Source organism: Cannabis sativa, chromosome 1 (assembly GCF_029168945.1).
Source record: "Cannabis sativa cultivar Pink pepper isolate KNU-18-1 chromosome 1, ASM2916894v1, whole genome shotgun sequence".
NCBI classification, from domain to species: Eukaryota; Viridiplantae; Streptophyta; class Magnoliopsida; order Rosales; family Cannabaceae; genus Cannabis; species Cannabis sativa.
Genome location: NC_083601.1, coordinates 5,052,627 through 5,069,923, shown reverse-complemented (window position 1 = coordinate 5,069,923; position 17,297 = coordinate 5,052,627). Strand labels below are relative to the sequence as shown.

Here is a 17,297-nt window from a genome sequence, read left to right as displayed (position 1 = left end):
TGTATAGTAGCTATATATACATATAATATAGAGCAGAGATAATTAAATCAAAGAGAACACGGCCATATATAAGTATTTCTACTTTCTTACTTTCCCATATATATATTTTGGAGCTGAGAATCTGAAATCGATATAGAGGTGATATATATGGGGAGTCAAAGTGATAGTGGTCATAGTAGCAGCAGTACTACTACTTTTGGGAATATTATGCCAACCATAAAATTCACCAAGCTGTTCATCAATGGAGAATTTGTTGACTCACTTTCAGGTTATAAATTTCTTCAATTTATAATTATTATTCCTATATATATAGAACACTTCTATAGTAGAGATCCTTGTTTTGTCCTTATGGGTGAAGACTTTGTATAGTACCTAGATTAAGAATCTAAAGGTGATAAGAGAGTAGGGTACATAAAAGTAAATGTAGAGCTTGGTGTATGTTAACATATCTCCTTTTTAATTTTTTAATAATATTTTTTTAATTTTATTTTTTAACAAAAAAAAAATTATATTACTTCGCATAATTTTTCACCTTTATTTTTATAAAAAAATACTAAGGAAAAAAAAATTATTTTCACTTTTGATTCAGATTTTTTTTTTTTTTTTTACTTATTAGTTTTACTTAAAAAATACTTATTAATTTTACTTCAAAAATTCTCATGTCCCTTCATACTATTATTTATTGTTCTTCTAACTCTGAGAAAAAAAATATTTGTTTCTTTTTTTTTTTAAATAACAATTAAGCCTAAATATACATTAAAAAATAATAAAATAAAAACTACAAAAAAAAAATATATTTATGAATTGTACTAAAAACTAAAAAAATATTTATTGTCAAATCCATGAAAATTGCGTGAGATCGAAGAAAATTCTTTTTAATTTAAATTATTAAAATTCTAACCTAGTTCAAAAAATAATGATGTTTTTGGTAACAAAATAAAATAAAGTATTTAATAGTAAATATGACAATTGACAAGTATCATATATTTTTAATCGTATTCGGAGAAATTATTATAAAAATATTTATAATTATATCGATTCTCATAATTTAATTAGTAATCAAACTAATTATTTTCTAACAAAAATAGATTTTCATTCGCTTTAAAATTATAACTTCTAAGCATTAAATGTGAAATAATTTAAAGTAAATACATAAATTAAATAATATTATTTTTAATAAAATATATAGCCAAACATTAATAATTTCTAACTATAAAAAATATGTGATATTAAAGATGAAAGAAATTATTTTAAGAAGCGAAAAATTATAAGCATTTATACTGAGAATCAACATAAAAATATTTATTTAATTAAATACACTAAGTTCCATCGTCCACCTTAATATTAAGAAAACTTAGAAACCCATAAGAAAATTAACTAAGAAAAAGCGGTAATCTAACATTGAGCGCTTAGAGTGTTTTTTCTAGATTTCTCTGTCTGAAACTTTGAATTCTAAAAACTTAAGTTTCTATTTATAAAAAAAGTAAAAAAGACTAATGCGCAATTAAAACTTATAACAAATTGCATAGGGTAAAACTGAAATTACCCAATAGTCAAAACTGGAGTGCCACGTGGTAGCCTTAGATTAGTGGATGTGATGAATCTCGGCCACAGATGGAGTGTTGGTTGCCTTAAAACGGGAGCAAGTGGACTACTGGGCGACACATGTTGTGTGCCAAAAGGAAGAGACAAGCTTTTTTTTTTTTTTTGAAGCTTGTGTACCACGGCTGAAAAGAGAGGGAGTTGTGCGCTTGGTGCGTGCGTGACACGCCTGGACAACACAACGTTGTGCGTGAGTCGGGCTGGGGGGGCTCCTGATTCTGCTGGACCCAACGACTGCAGAAGGAACCCGAGCTCGCCATATGGCGAGCATGTTTGGTGGAGAAGAAAATGGGCCTAGTTCTTCTTGGAGTCAATTTGGTCTTCAAAAATACTATTTTTCTCTTGTGTTGGGCCACACTTTTATCATCTTTCTATTTCTTTTTTACTCTTTTTACAAATACTATTTTCTCAATCAAACACAAACAAAATATTTTTAATAAAAAAATATATCATATTAAATCAATGAAAATATTTATTTTAAAATCTAATTAATTTTTAATTCTCTTAATAAAAATAATGCATTTCTTTTTTTTTTTTCCTCTATTATGCAAAAAAATACTAATTATTAACTATAAACAAAGATAAAATTAATTCTAAATAAAATATTTTCAATATACAAATATATAAATTTAATTTTATAAAAATATTAATTAAAATTTAATCAACTTTATATTTTTACATTTAAAATATGTAATACTTTGACATTTAACACTGAAAAATTATACTGGAACCCAGAATGTACAATTTCTTTGTTTTCATTAATTATATTTTGCTAATATATGTATTAAAACTACAATTAGGGATGAAAATTCGTGTTATCGTATTGTGTTCGTGTTGACACGTTTACACGATCATTAATTATATCAAGATTTCAAACACGAATACAATACAATTTCTTAACAGATTACACGACACAATAATACATTTTATAAATGTACGTCATGACACAAATAAAAATTTGACACATTTAACACATGATTAAACATGTAGAATTAATTAAATTCATTATGTAAAAGAGTTTTATGAACTTGTTAAGTAATTAAAATATATTGTTTCAACTAAATTATTAAAATAAAATAAAATTAATTTAATTTTAATTTTAAAAAATAATAGAACAAAAAAGGATTGGTATTTTATTAAAATAAATAAATTGGTTATAAGAAATTAAAAAAAAATGTTGTCTGTGCAATAAATAAGTATTTTTTTTTTACCTTAGATAAAGAATAAAGGAATAAAATATTAAATATATAAGAAAAAAAATAAGAAAATAAAAAAAGATTTCAAATATAAACAAGATAATAAAAAAAGGAAAAATAATATACAAAATAAAATATTCTTAGAGTATAAAGGAGACAAAAAAAAAGTAATAAGAAAATAATAGACTATACATAACAGAAAAATAAAATTATAAAAAGAAAACTATTTTTATTTTTTTCTTTAATGAAAAAAAGAAACTATCAAAACCAAAGAAAAAAATATGTAATAGAATATATTAATTGTATAGGAAAAAAATAAAATAAATTTATTGTCAAAAGTTAATAGCACGAGCGTTTGACCAGTGGAAGAAATATATATATAAATTTTATCAACTTTTTATAGTACCAATACACTTCAATTTTTTTTAATTAAAATTTTAATTGTGTACATACAAGTATACAAGAAGTCATTGTAATTTCAAAAGTCTACTAAATCAATGGTTGAGAAAATATTCTCATAGAAGACAAAATAATGGTTCCTACCATAGAAATTTTATATATATATATATAAGAAATTCAGAAAGTTGTATAAAGAACTTATCTCAAGGATATATATATTTATGTATCTTCCCCTCTTTTATTTCTTTCCTTCATTTTGTCCTTCAATTCAAACTTTTTTTATGGTTATATGGTATAATTGATTCTTTGCTTAATTTTCTAAAAAGTATTGCTATTAAGTACTAGTGGTACCTAGTACTTTTTCGGCCTATCGCGTTGCGATTGGTTAGCGATACTCCATCAAAATTATTATATTAAATTATAGGGAAATTTTTATATATATACATTATATACATTAATATTACAAAAAAACGTTATATAAAAACAATCCATCCATATACCATGACACGCCATCACCCATACCGTTATTAGCCGGAATTATTTTGGAACCACTGGCGATGAAGGAGACGCGCCCACAACTCTACTTTTCTCGGCCATCCCTGCGCGTGGTTAACCTGATTAAAACGGAAAGCTATAAATACTATAGGAATAATACACGAAATCAAAAAACAGAAACCAAACCAAACTTGAACGAAAAAACACCATTGACGGAGACCTCGACAGATCTGAAAATTGGAGAATCGATCATCATATCTCTCAAATACGTTGTTGTATACAACAAGCAAATCATCATCTCTCTAAATCGATCTACAATTCAATCGACCAATAAACCTATCAGCTAATCACAACCAAAAAAAAAAACAAAAACCATAGATCGTTGCTTCGAGGAAGAAGAAGTACGTCAACTTCGACATCAAAATAGACTAATAAGTTTATTGACGTATGTTTGATTATAGTTTACTATGTATTGAAAAAAAAAATGTTGTTCCAACAAATAGAATCTACTAAGTTTATTGACATATATAATGGTAGACTATAAGAAATGAACTGAATTATTATTCCAATATACGAAAAGAAAAATAAAAATTTGTTTCAATATGCTAAAATAAACTAATAGATTTATTAGCATATCCGATGATAGGCTATATGAAAAGGCTACTATGTAAACAAAGAATGAAAATATATTTCAATATGTCAAAATAAACTAATAAGTTTATTAGGCATATAAGAGTATAGGCATATATGTCAAATAAACTTATGAGCAAGGAATTTCATCATATTCAAATATTTGACAAGTGCATATATTGTTATTCAGGTTTACTATATAAGACATGTTACAGTAATGTACTTTGTATACAATCAGATTTGATGTCTCAACTTGAAAAAAAAAAAATAGACTAATTAGTTTGTTATTTTATATTCACACATTGTGTTTGAAACAAAAAAATAAATTGTTGTTTCAATATACACGAAAATTAGACTAATGTGTTTCTTGGCGTATATCATTATGTTTGATTATAGTTTACTTTGTATTGAAAAAAATAAAATATTATTCCTCCAACAAACGATAACTAGTAGGTTTATTAACATATTGTAGGCTATATGAAATGAAATAAATTGTTGTTCCAATATACAAAAGAAAAATAAAATTTGTTTTAATATGCAAAAATAAACTAATAGATTTATTAGCATAACTAATAGTATGTTTTCTATATAAATTACTTTGTATGATCTATCTTTCTTTTGAATATCAGCTTTGTAAACCAATATCATGAATATATTCAATATTTAGTTTGAAAATAAAAAGAAAATTATAAACACCATTAATAATTGTAAACATATCAGCTTTAAAAAATATTGATTGTGAACATCTAACTTGATATGAAAGCAACAAAAAGTATTAAAATTTATAAGAGACAGCTTTGCAAAATATGTTTACAAAGGAGGTTTACAGAAGGAGGTATTAAAAAATTATAGAAAATTTAGAAAACCGTGATCATGTGCTCTGCACCTCCTGACGCACGTCCCATCCAACTGTCGCTGATGTCATCTTTCTTTTCAGCTTGTTCAAAACCATATAAAATTGATAATTAATATATAAAAATAAAAAAAAATATGGAATATAAACCTTTTCTAATACTTAATAACTGACAGCAATTTGAATAAGAGCTGCAAAAATGGGCGCGTGAACAGTTGAAGCCTGCAAGAAAGAAGACGTGATGGATGTGATGATGACGTCAGCACACGCCACACACGTCTCAGTCAGCTTTTTCAATAATTAAATTTAAAACGGTACTCAAAACGGTATACTTTAGTATAAAATTAAACCCATCACATTTTTGTAAAATGAATGAAATAAATGTACTGAGATGTAAATTTTCCTAAATTATATGGGACCCGATATTTAGTTGGGCCAATAACAATATTAAAACACATAAAAGAGTGAGGAAATTACACTCTATACCCTTTTTATATTGTTCTCTTTTATTTTTACCTTCTTTTTTAAAGTCTATCATTTTTACCTCTTTTTTTAAACATTGTACCAATTATGCCCCTGTCACTTCAAGATACTCTCCATGTAACTCTCTTATGTCAGGGTATTCAAATTGATTAATAAAAATGGTATTTTTCAACTTACCCCTAAAAGAGTCCTATTGATACGCCTGCCTATATATGCGAAGCATTTTATCTTCTATTTTTTTCATTTATATATCAAAGTATATTATTATTATTATTATTATTATTATTATTATTATTATTTCATTGAATAAGAAGGGAAGTCAAAAAAGATGACAGAGAGATGGTGAGAAAACTTTTTTCAGTTTCAAAAAAAAAAAAGAAATTGCCCATTATATATTATTTTTCTTTTTACGTGAAGACTATATATAATTATATTCAAACCAATCCATTTATACTAAACTAATTCAACGTAATTTAATTATAAAAAGTTAAATATTCAATTAGAATTAATAATTTTTTCAAAATCTAATTAAAAATCGATCTAATTTACTTATATATAAATAAAATATATAAATAAACAATATTATATTTATTTATATATAATAAAATAATATTTAAATTTCATTTTTACTTCTTGTTTATTAACTTTTTATGGATTCTATTATATACTTTATTATAGAATTTCCTAAAAGGAACTCTAAAAACTTATGTGTAGTTTGATTTTTATGTGTTTTTTTAAATATTTTTTGATTAAAATTTATAATTAAATTTTGAATTGAAATCTAATTAAAAAAACTGATCCAATCCAATTAGTCAGATTGAATTTGGAAGCTTAATTAGATTGAATCAGAGATGTTTTTTTTAAATTCAATTACCAATTAAATTTGATCAGATTAGAGAAAAAAAAAAATAGATTGAATATGCTCACCCTAATTATAAGATAAAAAACCTCTTAGATTCATTTAGTAAGCTGGATTAAATTGTATTGTATTATATCATTTAAAATATTTTTTATAATACTTTATATTAAAATATTGCGCATATATATACATACAATTAATTAATATAAAACATGATAGTATATAAAAATATTATGTATAATATTATAGTATATACTACAATACGTATCCTTAATAACTTTCAAATCTTTTTAAAACATGCATCTATTAAATTAGTAATGTATTACTTTTTTTTCATTTTAATTTAAAATTCAACTAGCTAGTTCTAGATAAATTTGTTCTAATAGTATGTAAAATTTTAGCCCATATTTTACATCACCAATGTTATACTTTTACATTTTAGTTTTATGTTATTTTTATTACTTTATTATTATTTTTAGCTAACGTGATACTGATTAAACACTAAATATTCTATTTTTATTTTTTATTTTATTATGTAGTCAGCAATAAAATAATTTTTCTAATATATATTAGCATATTTTGAAGAAATATTAAACGGACACTGGCTAGTATAAAGATTAATTTTTGCATCATCTTTATTGAAGCTTAATGATAAAAATTGTATCAAATATGGTACCATATTTATATTCTCCATAAATAATTACCAATATTCCACTTTATTTTGGGTAATCTAATTTTTCAAAGATTTTTATTTTTCTTTCAAATATAATAATTAAGAAGAGATGATATAAGGATGTTATTTAAAACATATTTTCTTAGAAAAATATATTATTTTGAAAAAGAAATGAAAAACAATATGTATAGCTAGTGGCTACAATACATGACTGGCATATGTGACTGTGACTGATTTTTGACCGCATATTATTTTGGATTCTTTCTTTTTTTACAATAGAAGAAAAATTGAATTTGGGTTGTTAATAAGTGTTACATTTTTAATGCTTTTATCACTTGGTTTGTATAAAAGATCTACACACAGTGGATCATATTAAAATTGTCTGTTATTTTTTTTTTTATTTTTTCTAAATGTCAAATTATAATTATTGTTTGTTGGTCATTATTTAATTAAAAAATAAATAACCTAATATAAGTATCAAATATTTAAAAAAAATTATAATTTTTCTTTATTTCACATGGGTAGACTCTTATTATGTATAAGATCAAGAAACATAACATTAGGGATCGCTTATAAATTTAAAATTTTAGGTAATTGTATTTCTATTTACTGGAATAGTCCAATAATAATGAAACAAATTACAGATAGTTTTTTTTTTTTTTTGAAAGAACAAATTACAGATAGTTGATACATCACTATCATTAAAAATAATTAATATTAACTGCTAAGTAAGCAATGACCGTAGATATATCTCTCCTCCTCCATCCTTTAAATGCTTCAATTACTTTAATTAATAAAGAAAAAGCTTGAATATTTTACAAGAAACTTCATGGATATCATTTGTTGGACGAAAATAATATCATAAAATTCTCTCTCATGTGAAATAATATACTAGTAATGTTTCACCAATACACTAACAAATTTATTTTGGAGGGTCTCTCTGGTTTTTGTTTTATTTATTTTTATAATAATAAGTTTTTTTTGAATATATAATTAAAAATAAACAGGAAAAACATTCGAGACTATAGATCCAAGAAATGGAGAGGTAATAGCAAATGTTGCAGAGGGAGAGAAGGAAGACATTGATTTGGCTGTGAAAGCCGCCCGTGTTGCTTTTGACCATGGTCCTTGGCCTCGTTTGTCTGGTTCTGTATGTACTATATATATATATATAATTTATATATACCTAACTTAATACTATTCATTAATTTTAAGAGAAATTCTAAAGGATACTAATGGTGGTGTTAATATTGCTATTGGTTCAACTAAGTATCATGTATCATATAGTTTAATATAAAAACTTTTAAGGAGTATTGCTAGCCAATCGCAAAACGACATGTCGAGAATGTGTTATGCACCATGTCCATGGTACCTAATAGTAATGCTCTAATTTTAATTTTTTCTCTAATTAATATACTTTAATTAATTTATATATACCTAACTTAATATTATATATAACATTAATGTAAGGAGATTTTGCAGTTGTACCGCTATAATTTTAAAAAAATTAATCATAATCATACACTTTCGAATTTTTAACAAATTATGATTAATTAAACAACTTAGCAAAACAAACATAATAAGTGCATGAATACCGGGTATAAATATTTACATATAATTTTTACAGTTAACCAAGGCAACAATTACACATTAGGCTAATTACCGGATAAATAAGCTAACTTTTGACATGTATCATATTGTTATTATTATATGCTCTTGTTGTTTATATAGGTAAGTTCTCAAAATTTGTTTACGAATTACATTAAAAGACAAATATTGTTATCAATTAATGGATTATTAAAACTGGATTATCCCTGTTAATTATATAAGGATCTGATTAAAGCCAATAGTTTAAAGGAACTAAATACTAATTAAAAATATCAAATAAGAAAACATTATATTTCCTTGATAAAAAGCATTACAATAAGTCCTTAAAAAAAAGGATAAATACAATAAATTGTTGTAGTTTGATAGCTTGAGATTTATCTAAGCTTTGTTTTCTTTGAAAGCAATGCAATGACTTATTTATTTTTTTTTTTTAAAAAAAAAAAAAAAGATAAATAAAATATTGATCCTCATGAACTATATATATAGGGAGTTTTGCTATATGAACTTTTTTAACAGTAATTTTGTTTTTTTTTTGTTTTCACAACCATTGTAAGTAGTGTGTTCATTCTATTACATTCTCTCTTCATTTTACTGAAAAATTCATGATATTTGCACTACTATTTAATTAATTGAATATGAATAGTTATTAGGGGAATTACTCATATATCATTATTTGTTTTTTAAAATATTTATTATTTGGGTTACGTTCTAAGTAAATTGTTATATGAATTTTAGTTGTAATTTAGGTTATTCGTTTTTTGCTATGTCAATTGCTACATGGATTTTTATAAAAATGCAAAAAAAAAAAAAAAATATATTAGAAACAGAACACTAAGAACAGAGTGTTTGTGAAAAGAAAAATTTTATTGAATTATCAATTGTAATTTTACAAAGAGAAGATACAAGTATATATAAGCAAAAGCCAACAGTAGTTGCTAACTGAAATAACAGAAAAAAAGGCTAACTAACTAACTGAAAATATCCTAACTCTAAGAGGCCCCTTCAAGTTGGAGCGTAGAAGTTTCGAACACCCAACTTGGATAAGATCTCTTTGCATTGAGTAGGGAAGAGCAGCTTCGTTAGTATGTCTGCTAAGTTGGCTTTTGAAGGGACATGGCTCATGCAAAGGATGCCTTGGCTGACTTTTTCTCAAACTGTATGACAGTCTATTTCCACATGTTTTGTCCTTTCATGGTATACTGGATTCTCAGAGATGTGGATTGCAGCATTGTTGTCGCAGTATAGGGTAGAAGGTAATGTGATGTTGATGTTGAAGTCTTTAAGGATTGAAGTAAGCCAAGTGAGTTCACAAGTAGTGTGTGCCATGGCTCGATATTCTGCTTCAGCAGAAGATCGAGTTATAGTTTGTTTCTTTTTGGATTTCCATGAGATGAGAGATTGGTCGAGGAAGACACAATAGCCTGTGATGGAATGTCTGGTGTCAAGGCAGGCTCCCCAATCAGCATCAGCAAAGGCTTGCAATTTGAGTGAGGGTGTTGGGGAAGCATAAAAAAAGAGGCCCTGTCCTGGAGAGTTTTTGAGATATTGGAGAATTCTAGTGGCAGCTTGCATATGTGGAAGTCTTGGGGATTGGAGGTATTGACTAAGTTTATTAACGACAAAGTTGATATCTGGCCGTGTAATGGTCAAGTAAAGGAGCTTCCCAATAAGGCGTCTATATTGTGTTGGATTAGGAAGCAGGTCCCCAATGTCATTGCTGAGCTTGTTGTTTGGTTCCATGGGGGTTGATGCAGGCTTGGAACCAAGGCAACCAGATTCTTTTTAAGAGTTGTATGGTGAATGACTGTTGTGAGACTGATTACTTGGGGACAACGGGCTATCTCGAGGCCAAGAAAGAAACGTAGAGAACCAAGGTCTTTCAATTTGAACCTTGTGTCGAGAGTTGTGATGAACTTCAGTAGTTCATTTGTGTTGTTTATGGCAACGACAATGTCGTCGACATATATTAGTAAAGCCATAAAGACACCTGATTGGTTCCGTATGAATAGGGAATGATCATTTGGAGATTGAGTGAAGTGTTGTTGTTTCAATGTGGAACTCAATTTTGCATACCATTGGCGTGAAGATTGTTTGAGACCATATATGCTCTTCTGTAATTTACAAACAGCGTTGGTTGGAATAGGATATTTAGGCTTGTAACCTTGGGGAAGTTTCATGTATACTTCCTCATTGAGGTCCCCATGTAGGAATGCATTGTTGATATCCATATGATGTAAATGCCATTTATTGATTGCAGCTAAGGCAAATATTAGTTTTAGTGTATTGAATTTGGCAACCGGGGCATATGTATCGAAGTAATCTGTACCTGGTAATTGTGTGTATCCTTTGGCAACTAATCGCGCTTTGCAACGTTGGACAGTGCCATCTGGATTTAGTTTCTTTTTATAAACCCATTTATTGACAATCACATGTTGATCTGGTGGTAAGGGGACAACAATCCAAGTATGGTTTTTCTCGAGAGCATCGATCTCGGTATCCATAGCATTGTTCCAGATTTTGAACTTAGAAGCTTGTGTGTAAGAGGTTGGTTCGGGAATTAAGCTAATGGATAATATAGCAACTCGAAATTTTGAGGAGAATTTATGGTATAACATGTAGTTGATCATCAAAGGCTGATCTGTGCTATGATGTGTTGTGACTGATTCACATTGATAATCTTTTAAATAAGCAGGTTTTTTAGGAGCACGGTCAGACTTGGTAGTGCATGGTTGTTCATTTTGCTTATTGGAATTGTTGTGTTTGCATTGACTGAGTTCAGTGTTTGAATGTTCAGTAGGTGAACTGACTGTATGAAATGGAGAAGATTGTAAGTCTGATATATGCAACTGAGATGAATTTTTCCCAGTGTTGGCTGGTGGAGTGCTGTGTATGTGAGATGGGTAAGTCTCAGGATTAGGTAGAAAAAATTGGTCTATAGTCTGAGTGTCAGAAACTGACCCAAATGGAAAAATGTTTTCATAAAAGAGAACATCTCTTGGATGGAATATTTGTTTTGTTTGAAGGTCTAAGAGAGTATAGACCTTCATGTTGGGAGGATAACCAATAAATGCACAAGCTCTTGCTCGAGGAGAAAACTTGGTTGATGTGCTAATGTGAGATGTGTATGCAAGACGGCCAAAGTTTCGAAGGTGGTTGTATTGGGTTGTTTTGTTGTGTAATAATTGGTAAGATGTTTGGTCTTTGAGGAGGATAGATGGTGTCGTATTCAACAAATAGACAGCAGTAGATATCATAAAAGACCAATATTGGAGAGGTAAATTAGATTGAAAAGCAAGGGCTCGGGCAACATTCAGAATATGCTGGTGTTTCCTCTCTACCACAGCATTTTACTGTGGTCTTCCTACACAGGAAGTGTGATGTATAGTCCCTTGGGAAGCATAGAAAGAAGTGAGAGTAAGCTCTTTTGCATTATCGGTTCTTATTGCTTTGATGTGAGTCTTATATTGAGTGTGTATGAGTTTGAAAAAACTCTGTATTGCCAAGATAGCATCTGATTTTGTTTTTAAAAAATATAACCAAGTGTGGCTTGAGTGATCATCAACTATGGTTAAAAAATATTTATAACCTTCAATAGAGGTGATAGAATATGGCCCCCAAATATCCATATGGAGAAGGTCAAAAATAGTCGAGGCTATGTTATTATGAGATTGAAATGGAAGTTTCTTTTGCTTGGCAATATGACAAGTTGGACAATTGAATGGAATTGAAATTGCAGGAACTTGTAATTGTTTATTGAGTTTATTTGAAACTTTTACAGAAGGGTGTCCAAGGCGTGTATGCCATTGGTTATTTTTTAAATGAACATTACAAGTTTGTACAGAAAAATTGTCCTCAAAGTCGATTTGTTGCAAGTAGTAAAGTTTGCCAAGCCGTTTAGCTGTCCCAATCCTCGATGTCAAAGGGTCCTGGATATGGCAGTAGTTAGAATCAAATAGAAATTTGTAATTAGTTGTGTGTGTGAGTGCACTTACTGACAGTAAATTGAATTTAAATGACAGCAGACATGGCGGGTTGCACCACTGTCGATTATCCATAAGGAAGGGTGAAAAATGCCTGAAAAGTTGTTCACACATGCTTTGTCAGTTGAAGTTGATGCATCTATGGGCTGCAATTTCTGTGCCAACATAGAAATGAGCTGTTGACATTGAGCTTGTGTGAGTTGGGAATTGGAAATGTCAGGTGTGGATGATGCAACTTGAGAGGCCTGAGGGTTGTTCTTTGAGGTATTACCAGCATCAGATTTTTTGATGTTTGAATCTGCTGGTTTTCGAGAGCCATAACCGTGGGGAAACCCAATTAAAAAGTAGCATTTGTCTTTGTAATGGCCAGGCTTTTGATAATTGGTACAATGGGGTCTTGGCCTTTTATTTTTGGAGGCTGCATTTGTTGTAGGAGCAGCTTCTGGTGCAGTAGAAGAACTCGAGGCAGCCATGGGGGGAAGCATGCGATGGCCTATGGATCTTTGTCTTTCTTGGTTGATTACCATAGAAAAGACTTTGTTCAAGGGAGGACATGGATCAAGAAGAAGTATTTGATCACTCACAGCTTGGTATTAGTCGTTCAGACCTTTCAAGAACTGAAGCACTTGATCATGATTTTGATGATCCAAGTGCTGAGCAACAACAGCGCATGTGCATGGAATCTTAGGCCTCAATTGATTGATTTCATCCCACATGGCTGTGAGTTTTGTGAAATATGCACTAACAGAATCATCTCCTTGATTGAGATATGTTAGTGTTTCATTCAACTCAAAGATCCGTGGACCATTGCCTTGGTTAAACCGATTGTTTAACACGGTCCACATTTCAATTGCAATATCAAAATACATGATACTGCTTTTGATTTCAGGAGAAACCGAATGTAATATCCATGACATTACAAGCTGATTACAACGAATCCAAGAATCAAGAAGTGAATCATTTTCAGGAGGTTGAGGGAGAGTACCTTCGAGAAACGGTGTCTTGTTTCTTGCTCCAATGGAGAGCTTGAAGTCCTTTTTCCAAGGTTGGAAATTCTTGTCGGAAAGTACCGGAGTAACCAGAGATAATCTGGGATGATCAGCGGTGTTGATGTAGTATGGTGATCGAATGTCTTCATAGGTTGGTCTGTCGACTTGATGAGGATGATGAACAGCAGAAAGATTGGGAAGAGTCTATCAAATTGGGTTGTCAACGGAATGATTTGGTGGCGGAGGGGCCATTGGAGCTTCGACTCTGGAAGGTTCATCAGAGATGGTAGCAGAACTGGTGGCCCGTGTTCTCACCATAATCGTGGAGGAGAAATCTTGAATCTTGAAGCTGGAAGTTGAATGCGTAAAGCTTCAGAGTTGTTGCAATTGATACCATATTAGAAACAGAACACTAAGAACAGAGTGTTTGTGAAAAGAAAAGTTTTATTGAATTATCAATTGTGATTTTACAGAGAGAGGATATAAGTATATATAGGCAAAAGTTAACAGTAGTTGCAAACTGAAATAACAGAAAAAGAGGCTAACTAACTAACTGAAAATATGCTAACTCTAAGAAGAAAAAAAAACTATTTTGAAATTTAAAAATAAAAAACTTAAATTATTATTTGTCTTTTAATCTGTATTTGTTTAATGATGATACCTGCACATATATTAGGAGAGAGGAAAGATTATGATGAAGTTGGCAGACTTAATTGAGCAAAACATAGAAGAACTAGCCATTTTGGACAGCCTTGATGCTGGGAAATTGCTTAGTGTGGGCAAGTCCACAGACATACCTGGGGCCGCAGAACTTCTCCGGTACTATGCTGGGGCAGCCGATAAAATCCATGGACAGGTTCTGAAAATGTCACGACCACTTCAAGCTTACACATTGATGGAACCTATTGGAGTTGTGGGACACATCATTCCTTGGAATTTTCCCACTTCCTTGTTCTTCACTAAGGTGAGCCCTGCCTTAGCCGCAGGCTGCACCATGGTCGTCAAACCCGCCGAGCAAACTCCCCTCTCAGCTCTCTATTATGCTCATCTTGCTAAGCTGGTATATATCTATTAAGTAACAAAAAAAATCTTAGCTATATAATTAAATATGACCATGATTAATGAATTATATATAGGCTGGTGTCCCTGATGGAGTGCTTAATGTGGTTACTGGATTTGGACATACTGCTGGTGCTGCCATTAGCCATCATATGGATATTGACATGGTATATATTATTATTATTATTATTATTATTGTTAATTAAAAGCATAAAATAATTAAGTTATATGTAGTGATTAATCAATAATGGTTTTTGGTATATATATAGGTGAGTTTTACTGGGTCAACAGAAGTGGGGCGTGAGATAATGAAAGCTGCAGCATCAAGCAATTTGAAACATGTGTCTCTAGAATTAGGAGGCAAGTCACCTCTCATTGTTTTTGATGATGCTGATGTTGATTTGGCTTCTGACATTGCACTACTCGGCTTTACTTTTAACAAGGTTTATATCAAGTAACTTTAAGTTTTATATTCAAATTCATATTTATTGCAAGTGATATACTGTATATTCATATATCATACATTTATGATTTCCTTTTCTATGTTTTAGGGAGAAGTATGCGCGGCAAGTACTCGTTTGTATGTTCAAGAAGGTATATATGATGAATTTGAGAAAAAATTAGTTGAAAAGGCAAAAGCTTTGCTAATTGGAGACCCTTTTGATCCTCAAGTTCGTTACGGACCCCAGGTATATATATTTATTTCTAGCTAATATGTGTATAGTGAATGTATGTCTATAGCTAGGTAGATCATTAATTAAACAAAACCCTTTTGGGTACGTCTCCAAAACACAACAATTGTTAATTAATGTTTCAGGTTGACAAAGTACAGTTTGAAAAAATCCTGAGCTATATTGAGCACGGCAAGAGAGAAGGAGCTACTTTATTAACTGGTGGTAAGCCAATAGGGGACAAGGGATATTACATTGAGCCTACCATTTTCACTAACGTTAAGGTATAATCGTGACTAAGATATGTTCATATTGCTGTATATTGTATATGGCAATTAATCTATATACATATGAATCATCAGGAGGACATGATGATGATAAAGGACGAAATATTTGGGCCTGTTGTGGGCCTCATGAAGTTCAAGTAAGCAAGTAGATGAATGATTTGATTAATTATATATTTTTGTAATTTCTGTATGATTAATATTGTAATTTTTGTATGTATATATAAAGGAGTGTAGAGGAGGCCATAGAGAGAGCAAACGAGTCTAAGTATGGGTTAGCAGCAGGGATAATGACAAAGGATCTGAACGTTGCGAACACAGTTTCGAGATCAGTCCGAGCTGGGTCAGTATGGATCAATTGTTACTTTGGAATCGACAATGATTGCCCATTCGGTGGATACAAAATGAGTGGATTTGGGAAAGATTTTGGTCTGGATGCCCTCCACAAGTATATGCAGATTAAGTCTGTCGTTACTCCTCTTTACAACTCTCCTTGGCTTTAACTCTTTAATTTCTTTTATCAATAAGAGTAAGTTCACTGCAAGACAAACAAAAACAACTTGTTTTTGTCTTTTTCTTTTTTTTTTTTAAAAAAAAAAGATATTTGTAATTTTTTATATTATTATTATGTGGTATTTAAGCTACTTAATATTATACTGATGTGGTACTTATTTCTAAATTATTTATTAATTTAAAATTTATGAGAGTTGATATTGAAATACACTATTAATAACAGCATGCTATATTTTATGGTGCTTGACACCTTAATGTGACTCTTAATATTTTCGTTATTAATATGTACATATCTTTATTAACTTCGATTAGAATTTTAAATAATTTTTTCCTTAAAGTGTTCAATAACATATCTTTATTAATTAACAATTTTTCAAATTATTTATTAAATTAAAATTTGTAGGAGCTATAATATGGAAATACACAAATAACGGTATGATACATTTTGCGGTGCTTGACATCTTGATGTGCCTCTTAATATTTTTGTTATTAATATATACATTTCTTTATTAATTTTGATTAAAATTTTAAATTTTTTCCTTAAGGTGTGCAATACCATATCGATGTGGTACCCAATAGTTGATTAGTAATTTTCTAAATTATTTATTAAATTAAAATTTATGTGAGATGATATTGAAATGCACCAATAAAGGTTGCTATTTTTTGTGGTGATTGACATCTTAATGTGTCCCCACTACTATGAAAATAGTTTTTTTCGACGATTTTAAACAGTTGTTTAAAGTACTCCCGTCGGTTTCTATAACCGTCACCTATACGACCGTCGCAAAATAGGCAACGGTTAAAAACTGTCAGTAAAGTGGACTTCCTGAAGGTTTAAAACTGTCGCTTATAACAAGGTATAGGCGACGATTTTAAATTGTGCCTTATACTATAGGTGACAGTTTAAAATTGTCGCCTATAGTATAAGGCACGATTTAAAACCGTCGCTTATACCCTATTATAGGCGATAGTTTTAAATTGTCAGAAATATAAAAAAAGAGAA

The 17,297-nt window shown here is 29.6% G+C and overlaps 1 protein-coding gene across 1 annotated transcript; it reads left to right on the top strand.

Moving 5' to 3' along the window:
- LOC115705373 (aldehyde dehydrogenase family 2 member C4) lies at nucleotides 1-16,549 on the top strand. Its single transcript, XM_061102970.1, has 9 exons — nucleotides 1-268; nucleotides 8,198-8,340; nucleotides 14,444-14,827; nucleotides 14,904-14,993; nucleotides 15,096-15,269; nucleotides 15,378-15,515; nucleotides 15,644-15,781; nucleotides 15,860-15,921; nucleotides 16,011-16,549. Exons 1-9 carry the CDS (start codon nucleotides 148-150, stop codon nucleotides 16,282-16,284), a joined length of 1,524 nt encoding a protein of 507 aa, XP_060958953.1. The 5' UTR covers nucleotides 1-147; the 3' UTR covers nucleotides 16,285-16,549.
- Nucleotides 16,550-17,297: the final 748 nt, after the last annotated feature.